The following is a 13,519-nucleotide window of genomic DNA, read 5'->3' on the forward strand; positions in this document are numbered from 1 at the left end:
TAACCTCATGTAAATGTAAATTATAGCTTCACTGGGCACAATGATTATTCCAGAGAACGGAAGAAGTCTGACAAATTTATTCTGAATTATATAATCCTTCTCCTGTGATCTGTCCCTCCCATCTGTGGCCTTATGATGACACAAAAATGGAAAGACATCTTGCACAGTTAGGTCTGAGAAATATTCTTAAAGGTGAATGAAAAAAATACTGAAGCATGCATGTGAATACACGCATGTGTCCGTGGACACAGATGGAAGCACAGATAAACACATAAGCACACATATAACTATATCCCAACCAATCATCTGAGCTCCCTGAGTTCCTGGCCCTGGGCCAATTAGAGTAGGCTAACAGGGTACAGAAGGAAAAGGAGAGAGATAGCGCAAAGGAGGAATGTGGGGGTGGCAGTGAGTCGGGGGAGAGAGAGAGAGAGAGCGATTGAGGAGAAAGGCAGGCAGGAGACATGGAGACAGTGAGGGGAGGGAGGGTGGCTGTCTTTGGGAAATGGAAATCCTTTACAATCTAAAGTGGTTTCCTCTCCCTTCCTCCATCCTGTGTTGTTTGCCCTCTCCTGCCCTCGGAGCTCTCACACTGCTAACTAGAAATCTGTCAGTGTATCTAACAATGAGCCTGCTACCGAGCTGGGGACTCCTTTATAAACAGTGCATTTCCTTTCATTCTATGCACTGTATATTAATGCACAAAGAATGCAAACTATTTTTTATAAACAAAGAAAACGTCATATATATTGTGGTCATTAGGTTTTGGCATGAATAATATCTCTTCAGGAGGAATGTATTTTTTGTCCACACAACTTTATATCTCTTTCTTTCTCTCTCCCCATTCTGCAACATCTTTGTGAAGAGTGCTACATCATCAGTTTCAAAGGGTCCCCTTCCTTTTCTGTCAGCCGCAGGTTATTTTTACCCCCACCCCACCCTCGTGGTGCCTCCGCCCATCCATCCCTCCCTCCCTTTCCAAGAGAACTCTCTGTGCCAATTTGTACTCTCTTAGTCACGCTAAGCACTTATCTTGTCCCCACTGAATGCCTTTGCAATCAAACCAACACTTATCCGGTTGTAAGGCCCTCTAATGGCCGACTGATAATGAAACTCCGTCATTGTGAGTTAACAACTGGCTAAGAGATGTATGAAGTCGACATCACAAGCGACGAAATTGCTGATGAGGCCCGCAGCCTGTAAAAAGCGCTTATGTTGCTGCAGCTGCAGCTGTTGCATTACGGAGGGACAATGCAGTAAATAATAAGCATCAGTTTATGGTTGGATGTACAGAGATTGCATTTTGAAACACTATAATGTTTTGTATTTATAACAGTCCTGTCTGGAATATATCCAGGGTATAGAGCCAAAAATGATGCAGAGAATACCTCTTCATTTGCACACAGACACACACACATACACATCCCTATGAAACACACATGTTTAAAATACAGAGAGGACTGGTTGAAATATATTCATTTAGGTTTGAAGCAGTTCTGAAGAAGTCCTTGCACATATGCTTTAATGAAAAATGCAAATGAAAAAGCAACATATTATTATTATTAACTCTGATTTGCTATACATTATCCACTATTCTGTAGCTAAAAGGCAAAGGAACCTCTCCTCATTTTGTCCCCAACATCAGGAGAGATAAGCTTCACAAAAATCTAATAATAACCAACAGAGTATAACATGAAAGCGTGCTTTGGTCAGGAAATCATAAATTGGGCTTGTACCTTCCGTGCACACTATCACAGGTAAGCCTGCGGATACAAATTCAAATCTATGCTGTGGATTGATTACCAGTCAAAACATGTTAGCTCCCTACATGTGACTGAAAGTGATTAAACAAGGCTGTCACGTTTGCTTCAGAAAGCTTTCACTGCTGTTGCAACATGTCTAATTTCTTGCAGACTATTAATCAGTCTGTTATATTGGCATCAAAATATATTCCATTAATTTTTTAACTGATTTTTTAATAAGTAGAAATCTCCAAGAAACACTACTGGCCGTGAGGTTATCAACTGTGGGCTGCAAAGGCACAGACCGTATGGACAAAATGTTTATTTTTTATTTGGCAATTTTGAGTCACAGAGTAATACATGTGCAGTGTTATGAATTTATCAGGTTTCAATTAAAAATGTCTCTCAATCATAAAGATGGATGAAGACACCATGATTACTAACTAAGAAGTTAAATTTGTAAGCACTGGATGCAGTGTGATTTAAAGTAGATATTGATTTTATTTATAAACTATACTACAAACAAAGCATGAAGCATTGACTGTCAATAATAAAAACCCTGAACTGAAGCAGCGTGGCTTTTTCTTAGACAGGTTTTTAAAACCTCATTTCAAGTATAAAAAAATAATGAGTTGAGAAAATGGAAGAATAACTGATAATTATCACTGGGTTTATAGAATTTTCTGCCTTCCCTTTGGCTATGCTGTAATGATGTCAGGAAAGGCATTTCAATATGCGTTCCCAGCTCAAAGCCATATTTGATTATGTGATGCTGAAGCTGGTAGTGGTGGAAGTTTGTAAGATTTACATAACCAGCCAATTAGGAAGATCTAAGATAATAACTGAAGTAAAAGAGTTCTTAGTGGAGCATCACTGAGATTTGGGTATCCCATTATAATGTTAAGACATGCAGGAGTGCAATCACTTCTTCAAAATATTTGATTCTAAGTAATCAGCGAAGACCTATAATTCACATTTATATTCCTGTCATCAGTATCAATCAGACAGGGGGTTCCACTCATACTGCTGAATATGAAATGCTGGTTACAGGGCATTTGTGCTGTTGTCCTAAACCATGTCAGCATACCTTTGAGTGTAGGCGCGGCAGATGAGCTGCAATCATGCTGAACACATGCTCTTGTGTGCCTCTTCAGAAACAGACAACTACAATCATATTGATTAGTGCTTTGTTCAGACCACTTCAACAATCAAACAGACCCTCATCAGAAGACACTTGAGTGAGCCTCATTCACCACAGAGACTATTCGAAACACATTGTGTATGATGTTCTTCATTTTGATTTGGCCTATGACAACAATGCCAACATCTTGCTTTCAAAAGCTGCTTAACTCTGAGTGTCATTAGGGTGCAATCCTAAAATCATCATGGAGAAGTTAAACAAAATAAAGAAACACTAGTGCTGCATCATTCAGACAGATTAAAGTACCGCACAGTCTTTATGGCTTTCAGTACTGTCGTGCTGTATACGGTGTAAAAAAACACAACTTGGGGGCAAACACATGGGCTCTACACTGACGTCGCGCTGTGGGTAAAAATGTCTCTAAGGCAACCATTAATTGAGGATGCAAAAAAGTACAGAAGGAAGAAAATTATAAAAACAAAGCCACTCCACATAGTGCACGCTGATTGTTCTGTGCCTAAATTACCAAAATCAATTTTCAACTGATGTTTTCCAGACTCAAAACTCACATCAAAACCTGAGTTTCTAAAGCAGTGTTTTTTGTGAGGCTACAGATAACGATACAGGACGAAATCAACGGATGCTCACTCACCTTTGCACTGATTGGTGTTTTTGTCCAAGATGGCCTTTGTCGACACAATCTTCCCATATCTGTAAGAAACAACAACACAACGTTCGATTTGACATTGAACCAGTGATTTATATGATATACAGGACACCAGTGTATTCAACAATGAGAAAAATGTGTTTTTCTTGGTATTCTTGATGATACTTTAAGTTTGCCATTTCCTAGATTTTTCCCCTTTTCCTCTTCCTTGTATATCAGTTAGACATTTGCAACTTTGGTCGAGAAAAACAACAAAAAAGTAGATCACCCCAATATTTTGTTAAGGTGTTTAGAAGAATAAACAAATTAATTTTTGCCAGTTTTTCTCCAGTACTGTTATAAGCTTAACACTTGTCTTTCACAGTAATTTCATTTGTTTTTGTTTTGATTGTGACCGGAACAGATTGCCATGACCTTAAAAGATTCACGCTGACTTTAAAATCAAATGTGATTATTCTTAATTAAAGCACTGTAAACATGCAACGTTTTTGTCCATCGCTTCAATTTTGGGAAGGCTCAGATTTGTGTTCAATGCTGCTTAGCAAACATTTGCATTTTGCAGTTTGAAAAAGGATGGATGGATGGATCTGGGTTTAAACTTGATACCAGCTGTCAGTACTCTACCACTCATTCTTAGGTGCTTCTGTGAGTAACTAGCTCTTATTGCAGTCAATTTTATCTATGCTTCTATTCTGTCCTTATCTGTTTCAAATCCCTTCCCGTAGGCCCCCGCACACAGACTCTACTGTCTCATAAATGATGATAATAACCATCTGTATGGCACCCAATCCTGCTAGAAGGGCCTACTAGAGAGACAGACTACCACGATCTGTTCTCTCTGCCAACTTTTAATGTCTCCTGTCCGTTTCGCTACCTAACTCTCTTTCTTTTGTTTGACACATCTGCCTTTTTCCCTTTGTCTCCTTCTCTTAGCTTCCTCCTCCATCCCACTTCTATTCTCCTACTCTCTGTTCAGAGGTTCTCAGAAAGAAGTTAATAATGTTTCTTATCAGACCAGTCTTTCAGTGCTCCTGGAAAGAGTAAGGAAAGAAACAGAGGAAGGAAAAAAAACTGACAAGGATGCTGAGAAGGTATGAGGGGAGAGGATAACGGAGACAGAAACGAGTGTTAGAGACAGAAAAAAAGACAGAAAGCTTGGATTGCTGGATCACTGCCTGGCTTTGTGGATGAGACTTTTTAATTAATGTTTTCATACTGCTGCACAATGACTGACTGGCTGGGTGAGCGACTATCAAACAGATTGACAGACTGACAAGCTGGCTGACTGGCTAGCTGACTGGATGATGGCCTCAGGTGAAGGATGGAAGTGTATTCTCCTTTCCATTTTAGAGAATAAAGAGGAAGACAACGAGAGCCAAGACAGAAACTATTCAACACAGGAGGTTCTGAACACAGGGAGGGAGAAAAGGAAAGGGGAGGGAGAGACTCTGAGGAATGAGAAATAGACGAGGAGAGGGAGAGTAGTCAGTCAAAAGATAAAAAGACACACTAAAGGCAAGGAGGAAGCGAGATAGTCAGGGAGAGATGGCGAGATAGTAAGAGGTGTTTAATAAAGAAGAGATCATTTAGTTGTCACCATCAGGAGAGTCTCTGTCAGCCAACTGCTTCTGTCAGTGAGAAGAAGAGAGAGTAGCTTGCCTGACAGCCTCACATCAAGCTCTATTGGGACAGGAGACTTAGAAATAAAGGCAGAAAAAAGGCTTTAAAAGGCTGCTCTCACACATTACATGACAGATGAGCAGCTTATGATCTCCAAATTGGCAGACAGAAAATCATACAAAAATCAAACATTTGAACATTGTTCAATTTTCTTCCACACAGGTTCTTATTTTCTAAAATTTAAGATGTTTTACAAAACTAATAGTTGTGAGATGCTAAAATTAAACCTGCCACTTTTTCAAAACAAAAGTTATAGCTGCGGGTAAACAAGATATCTGGCCTGCGGTTTGTGAGCTATCCAGAAAATACTCACTACAAAAAAACATGAGTGAAATAATCGCCCACACATATACGCAACAACAAACATGCATGCAGGTGCACACACAAGATCAAAAACACCAAAACAGCAATCACATTTTACACATAGCATTTGGCAAGAAAGGCTCAAACTTGGTGTCTGTGTATGATGATGAACATAGTGGCGTATACAAATACTTGTGTAGGTGTAGGTGCAAAAGAGTTTGAATGCATGACAAAGATCTCATGCACCATCGGCACTTTGGCAGGTTGTTTTTCCCGGCAGAAAAGTGAAAGAATCATTATTCATTGTGTGTGTGTGAAAACGAAACAGACAGAAGGGAAAAAGGTACCTGGCTGGACACACCGTGAATCTTGAAAAAATATGTTCACAGTCGTCTGTTTCCACAAAGTGTAAAAACCAACGTGTGGCTTTGTGTTTTATCATCAAATCAATGTACGTGAAGTATAAATCCACCTGTTCCTCCTCTAGTTACACAATTTAATTTATGGTGAAAAACAAAAAGAGAGGAGGAGAGAAGAGGAAGAAGAGAGGAGAGGAGGATGACGCCATGGCCTTGGGGAAATGTCAAATTACAACAACCAGCCAAAATGGTGTCTCACTCTGGTCTAAATTCAGTGGCAATATTCCATTTTATCTGGACAGCTACAACAATCTGCTATTGTGGGGAAGAAAAGGAAGAAAGTATTGATATCAGATCAGATGAGTAAGGAGGCTGAGGGAAGCGTGGAAGAAGAAGAGGAAAGGAAAGTGCAGAATGTCCTGTTCTGTGTTCCAGTCCCAGCTGGAACCCTTTGGCTGAATCCAGCAGAAGTCTGGAGCGAGTTGAAATAACATCGACCTGCACTTCACCCAACAGCAGTGACATGTGAGACACTCGTAAAAAATTGAAATACTTAAAACATACCAGCAAAAGACTACAAGGAGCCAGATGGTTAAAGTCAGCACTTCCTTATTCCATTATTTTCCATTGTGCCTTAAAGACGGTGAGTGAAACCGCTCTGAAACGGATCGCAGTATGTCATTTGCTTACATTGGATGTTCATCATAACTCAGTCTATAATGGGGGTAAAGTGTGGAGCAACAGTAGAAGAATATTCCAAAAAAGCATGACGGAGTGATATGAACCACAGTAAAAGGCAACCTCCGGGGCTGAGAAATGAAGTCAACGCAGGAGTGCCAAAAGCTGCACTTTGTCAAATGGCTGACCACTATGGCGAATCAGAAATGTCTTAATTCACAGCTTCCAGCTTAGTCCCAATAAGGAGAAGAAAAAAAATCATGGCAGCGGTACAGGGGGTACATTTTTATAAAACCTCACCCCTTGTACAACCAGTTGAAATAATATGATTTAATTAGTCACAGGTCAGCAAGGTATTTTCAAATACACTTTTGTTATTATAAATGTAACCATGCGAATTATGCAGTGTCTTGACTGTCCAGAGCATATGGCTTAGAGGAAAAAAATCTCAAAAGAACTGAATTTTTATATTTTTTTATGATTTTATTTTGCTTACACAGTTTTCTGTCTACACCGTGTCTTTGTGTCTGTGGTTTAAACCATTCAACAGTGGTTTCTAACCTAAAATTCACTATTTTCACTACTTTTTTACAAAGCTCCTCAACACAGTACCAAGCTGAAGAAGAATGCCTTTCTAAAGTATCGGTCGGGCTTGAACTGATGGGGCTTAGACTGATAGACTGACTGGCTTTCATGACAATCCCTTTAGGAAGAGCTATGTGTGCTCTACAACACATGGAAACCGCTTAGTTTGCCAAAACCTTAGTTTAGATTTTTCTTTCAGTGTGACAGATAACAGTTAGTTTCTGTGAAACAGATTTTGAGGAATGTCAATATTGTCAAGCCTGACAAATTCTCTGTGCACTGTGTCTATGTGTGTGCGAAGAGTTAATGACAGTCCTAAGAGGACCCTCACAGCGTCTGATCGGTGTTTTCTTTCCCTTGTGGAACAGCGTCAGCCTATGAATGCTCCCTGTTTGATGTCTTCTGATGCGCAGCTCCCTCACACACTTACACACACACACACAAACAAACACACGCAGGAGGCATTTCTACATCTCTCCAGGATGTCTGTGAGTGTATACAGTATACATTATGTATATGTGGCGTGTCGTGTGTTTGGAAGTTGTGTGTGTGTTCTGTTTGAGGCTGTGTATGTGGGTGAGTGTGGATGCATTAGCGTAGCATAGGATTGGTCTCTGTGTGTGGTAGCTCCTAATTGGGGAGCCGATACAGCTGTCTTGTCTCCTGCATTTCCCTCATTTTCCCCCCTCTCTGCCAGTTAGACTCAAACAAACACACAGGGAGAGAAGCAGTGCTTCAGAAGTCTTCCAGTTCATTCACATATGTGGTTTAACATCTTCAGGCGCTATAAAGAAATAAAGTCTTAGTCTATTCCCATGATGAAAAGGCAATGTGCTGTGAATTTAGAAGATGGCTTAATGTCACCGAAACATTAGATTTATCTGCCAAAAGGGCTTTCTGAGAAGTTTAAATCATGAGCTCCAAGGCATTCGGGTTAGGTGGTGTGGTCAGGAGTGGCCACTGCCACAATACAGCAATTTGTGGTCATCTCAATAGTAAACAAAAAAAGGCAGTGTAAGGAAAAGTACTGCTTGATTATTTTCTCTTACCCATGTTTTCCTTACATCTGATAAGAAAAAGTACAGGCTGAACTTAAAGAGAACCATAAAGATTTATGTCAGACCAAGGACTTGGTATGCTCTATTTTTCAAATACAGCGGTGGGTAAATTGAGTTTATAATAGTTTAATCTCTACTCCATCCCTGGCCATAACTCTTCATGGGAGATCTTCTCCATTTGGGGTCCTAAACATAGGATCTTTTTTATCAATATAATTATTGTAAAGTTAGGTGTGAGAACAAGAGTGTTTTACCAGGTGTATGGCAGTCAGTAAGACAAATGTTTGTACCTGCTTCACTGGAAAAAGTTAAAATCCTCTGACAAAGCATTTCTGGAAGACGTCATCTTTACAGTGAGTGATGATTTGCTTCAACTAAGGCTACAGAGTACAATACAAAAAAATTGCAAAAAAAGCTGCATTGAAACAGCAATAGACCATTTTCACAGCAGACATTTTTACTTGTCAAAGCAGGAAAGTACAAGTGAGGCAATCTTTTTAAACAATGTTTCAGTTCCATTAAAGTGAGCATAAAAGACAGCCTGACAGCACAACACAAGGATCCTGGAGCGAGCTCACCTCAATGGAACATAGTCATTTTAATTTTATCACATTTTTTCCTGCTGTGACAGGTCAAAAAAGTCCGCTGTGATGAAGAGCAGTCAATAATGGCATGACATGTCTCTGTAGTGTGGACTTGAGCTCTTCTTAGATCTGCGTGAAAAGCTGCTAAAGTGGAACAAACTACACTTTTATCACTCAGATGGTGCATAGTTACACAGTTAAGAGATACAGTCCTTGAGTTATAGCCTTTTTATTCCTGAACCCATTTATTTATGGTGTGCCCCAGCCACCAGAGTCAGTGAGGGCTCCTGCACAGTAAAAAAAAAAGTACCCTTTGAAAAATATGGAATTGATTTTAGTCATTTCAGACCTGACACTCTCTTTGCACTATAGGTACAATAAAGGTAACCCATCATGCACAAAAATGTGTAATATTGCCAAAACTTTTCTTTCTACAATAAGTCTTTCTCGTAGGAAAAATAGGCATCATCACAGGGCCTATTCCAGAAGGGGCTTCAAGCAATACTATGGAAATAACTCCACAGATTTTGGTTCATAAAATTGATAATTAAAGATGGACGCTGTCTTTGAAATATTAGGTAATAAAGCTCAGGACAGGAAGATAGTATGTCTTGGATTGAGGTTTTATATAAATCAACTGCTCCCAAAAAATTTTCTCAGAGTTTCATGAGCCGTCCTTTAGGTTTTAGCACAAGAATAAAGCTGTTTTAATTCAGCTGTTGATGATTAATTTACTGAGTTCTTAAATTGGATGGATGGATGGATGGATGGATGGATGGATGGATGGATGGATGGATGGATGGATGGATGGATGGATGGATGGATGGATGGATAGATAGATAGATAGATAGATAGATAGATAGATAGATAGATAGATAGATAGATAGATAGATAGATAGATAGATAGATAGATAGATAAGGATAGTTAATCTGGCAAACCTGAGAGACAGAGAAAGACAACAACTGTGAGTGAAAGCGAGTGAGTGAGAGAGAAATTGCCCTTGTGCCCCGCTTTACATTCCGCTCACGTTCTGCTCTGTCCCCAGACGTTAAAAGTGTGTCCATAGTTTGGGCGACCGGGGGAGTGATTGGAAATGTCAGCTGACAACAGCACTTTTCACTGACACTCTGAGAACTGGCACAGAGACAGAGAGAGAGAGACAGACAGACAGAGAGGGCGAGAGAGAGGGGGGCATGAGGGAAGGATGGAAGGAGGAAATGAGGAGGTTGACAGAATGGGAAGGGAGAGGATGGCACTAGTGGGTGGATTAGAGTACAAAAAAAACAAGCTTGGTAACAATAAGGATGGGGGATGACACTGAATTGAAAGAGAGCGTGTATGTGTGTCAGCAGCAGGGGACTGTCCTTCCATTGCAACCATGTGCATGAATGAAATGTCTGTTGTGTGTGTGCGCATGCATTTATGTCATGTCAGTGAGTGACAGGAAACTGCCAGTCAGTCTATTTCTGAAAGCCAGAGAGAGTTAGAAAGTGCCGCCCCACAGCACGCATATGCATCCTTCCAGCCTCCCCCACCCTCCCCCACTGACCTTTCCTAAATGTTGCTGGCTACTTGCCACACTGACTGTGCCTCTAATGAAACTTTTATTGGCCCCCATTTTTCACCCTGTTTCTCCAGAACGCCTCCAGGGCTAAGCTGAAATATAACAGGCTAGAACTGCAGCTGACAAGCAGAAAGGCGAAGTATGGTATGGGCATATATTTACATATATATATTTCTTTTTTTCATATCTTCGCATAATAATCATATCTAAAAATAATTAATTACAAAAATTATAATATATCACTCTCTGTTTACATTCAATAATATCAGATAATGGCTACAGGTAAACAAGACTCTCCCTGCAAGAGCTGGTTGATCATTTGTGTTACATTTTGTTTTTTAATAGATTTGTCAACAAGAATTAGAAATTTATTATGAAGGACTGTAAGCCCAAAAAACCTTCAATACCCAGCCATCACCTGCCACGTGTTTCAGTTTTTTTAATTTATTTTTTATGATCATGGAATATGTAAACCTGATGAGCGAGGAGTTTAAATCCTCTGCCAATGGAGGGAAGTGTGTCCACGTCTGTCCTTGTGTATGTGTGGCTGACGCAGTGCAGAGGAGAACGGATGGGTTAGGCCCAGCTGGGTTGTGTTTTTTCCTCTGAGGAAGCAGAGAGGAGGAACACAGAGGTCAAGAGCAAACTGTTGATACTCATTATAAGTTGCTGTTGGACTCACGCAACACTAATTACCACAAGCTGAAGTGAACCTGCGCTGCAATGAACTGAACTCCACTACACTGAAGGACGCTGTTAGATGCATCTGCAATGCTGAGCAGGGACAGTATCGTGCAGAATAGAATAAAATAGAAGAGCACTCACGGCTGGCAGAGTTTGATGAGATCCTGGTCGGTGGTGGCAGGTGGGAGGCCTCTGATGTACAGGTTGGTCTTACTTAGTTGCTCCACTAGCCCTCCTCCCTGACCTCCTCCACCTCCGCCTCCTCCTGTGGTGCCCGGGCTGGGTGGAGCCATGGGTTGAGGGGGAGGAGCATAGGACTGCTGCACAGACAAAATGAAAAGAAGAAATGCCAGTTATGGTCACAATATAATTTTCTTATCTATAATCGCTGTATGCTTGATCAGAATCTACTCTCATTGCAACCCAAACAAAACAGCGTTCATCTGCCAAACTCACATCCTCTGGAGTAATCTGTTCCTGCCTCAGACCAATATCTTGATTCAACAGGAAGCTGATCAAATTAAGGAAGCAACATTTGAGAAATTAGTAGAGCTTGATGATTGTGGCGCCAAATTGTACCACATGAATTTCCATCAATAACAATCACACGCTGTTCCTCTTCACCAACGCTTTGTTAATGCAGGAGAAATTAGACAGCACCAAACTCTCTGCATGGTTTCCTGTGGTGATAATGTAGCTTTTTAAAGCAAATAATAAGAACGACATCTGCATCTGTCAACTGACTGTTGGTTAAGTGCCGGCCTTCACCATCATATTTTCTTGAGATATATATACATATATATATAAATACCTGACCCTGCAATTTCAAACCACCATCAGCTTTTCTTCTGGAAATCCTAAAAACCAAACAGCACTGAACTCTGTACAGTTAATAGTGTTTTCATAAATTACTGTCATGCATCCTGCCATGGGTGCACAAAAAAGGCCATTCACTGTTTAATCCAGGCTTTATCACCCTTAACTAACTCAACATTTCCTATTGGCCTCCACTGCCCAATTACACAACTCAATACTGACTAAATGACTTAATAAGATGACCATTTCTGGCAGGGAGGAAGGGCAGTGTGAGGATTAAGCAGTCAGGCATTGATGACACACCCACCCCTGCCTGCCTCTGCTGCTTTAGGCAAACTATTAGGTTATGTTGCAGAGAAGTAAACAAGCGTGATGGCCCCTTTGACATCAGAACACTGTGTCTCCTGTCTTGACATTTGGATCGACAAAGTCTGAGAATTCTTCCCACTGTTGAAAAGTGAATGGAACAAGTTGAGAGACCTGCTGCAGATTGAGATGATCACCAGTACTACTGTGGATCGTGACGCCAAGTGATAAGAGACAGGCAGGATGTGCATGGAAAGGTGACAGTAGGGAACGGTGTATGTGCTTGGATGAATCTTGTATTTGGAAGTGTGCATGTGTGAATGTATATATCACAAACTCAAGTGAGCGTGTGAGAACATGTGTTTGTGTGTGAGCCCATGTTTGTGATAATGACAGGCTGCCACCACATAGCAATGTGGAGCCTGAGCCAGCTCTGATATTAATCCATTACCTGTACTTCCCTCATGTGGCATGCGGTTCCTCACATTCACACAAACACCATACACACACACACACACTAGCAGCTCACAGAAGCAACAGTAACAGGTACAACACATGTACCGCAGCCCCTGTGTCATTTACGGAGCAGTCCCTCACACTAACAACCCACAATGAGCCTATACACGTCAACAGAAGCATGGCAAAATATAGAGATAAAAAGGGTTACACTGCCTAACACTGCCTTTTAAAAGCTGTGAGGAATATAACTGCATATTAGAAGTGAGATTCTCTGAAGGAAAGACTGTCTCTAAGTTATTATTTTTATATTAAGAGTAAGTAATTTACTGAATCTAATCAATGAAAATTGTTTTTGTTTTTTTTTTTAAAGCAAAGTTATGGCTGATATATATATATAAATTTGAAATACCTGCAACATATATATACTGTATATATATTATCTTGATAATAAGACTGGTTATACTAAATTGAGAATATTTTTCTAATTTGTTTGCATGTTGCTTAATTTGTGCACGAAATACAGATGATTTAGGATTTTTGCTCATATGTGATGTGAAAATGTGCAGTGTCCAATTCATTTTATTACCAATATGGATTTATCCAGATATTTTCCACTTTCTGCTGAGCACATCAAGCTTCTTCTGTAGTGGAATAAACATCTTCACATGGGTAATTAAACTGAAGTGTTGATGGAATGTGATTGACTCCTTGCCAGATGTTGAGGGATTACTGCAAACAGCATAGCAACACCTCTGTATTTTTCTGCAGGACTCTTTCAAAGTATATCACACAATGTGTCAATATCATGTGAATGACAATAGGGTCCCTACTGATATTGTGTATATTTTTTGTATGTGGTGACTGTGATCATCATAACAAAAACCTGACTGCT

General features: G+C 40.2%; 1 protein-coding gene across 4 annotated transcripts in view; it reads right to left on the bottom strand.

The window, feature by feature from the left end:
- The window catches only part of LOC114448194 (RNA-binding motif, single-stranded-interacting protein 3-like), a 90,409-nt gene that overhangs the window by 50,219 nt on the left and 26,671 nt on the right, over positions 1–13,519 (bottom strand). For all 4 annotated transcript variants that reach the window (XM_028424972.1, XM_028424971.1, XM_028424975.1 and 1 more), the window contains 2 exons: positions 11,188–11,366; positions 3,536–3,594 (listed from right to left, as the gene is read on the bottom strand). In XM_028424972.1, the coding sequence (XP_028280773.1) occupies positions 3,536–3,594; positions 11,188–11,366 (238 nt within the window). The remainder of the gene's footprint in view (positions 1–3,535; positions 3,595–11,187; positions 11,367–13,519) is intronic.

This window comes from Parambassis ranga, chromosome 16, assembly GCF_900634625.1.
Source record: "Parambassis ranga chromosome 16, fParRan2.1, whole genome shotgun sequence".
NCBI lineage: Eukaryota > Metazoa > Chordata > Actinopteri > Ambassidae > Parambassis > Parambassis ranga.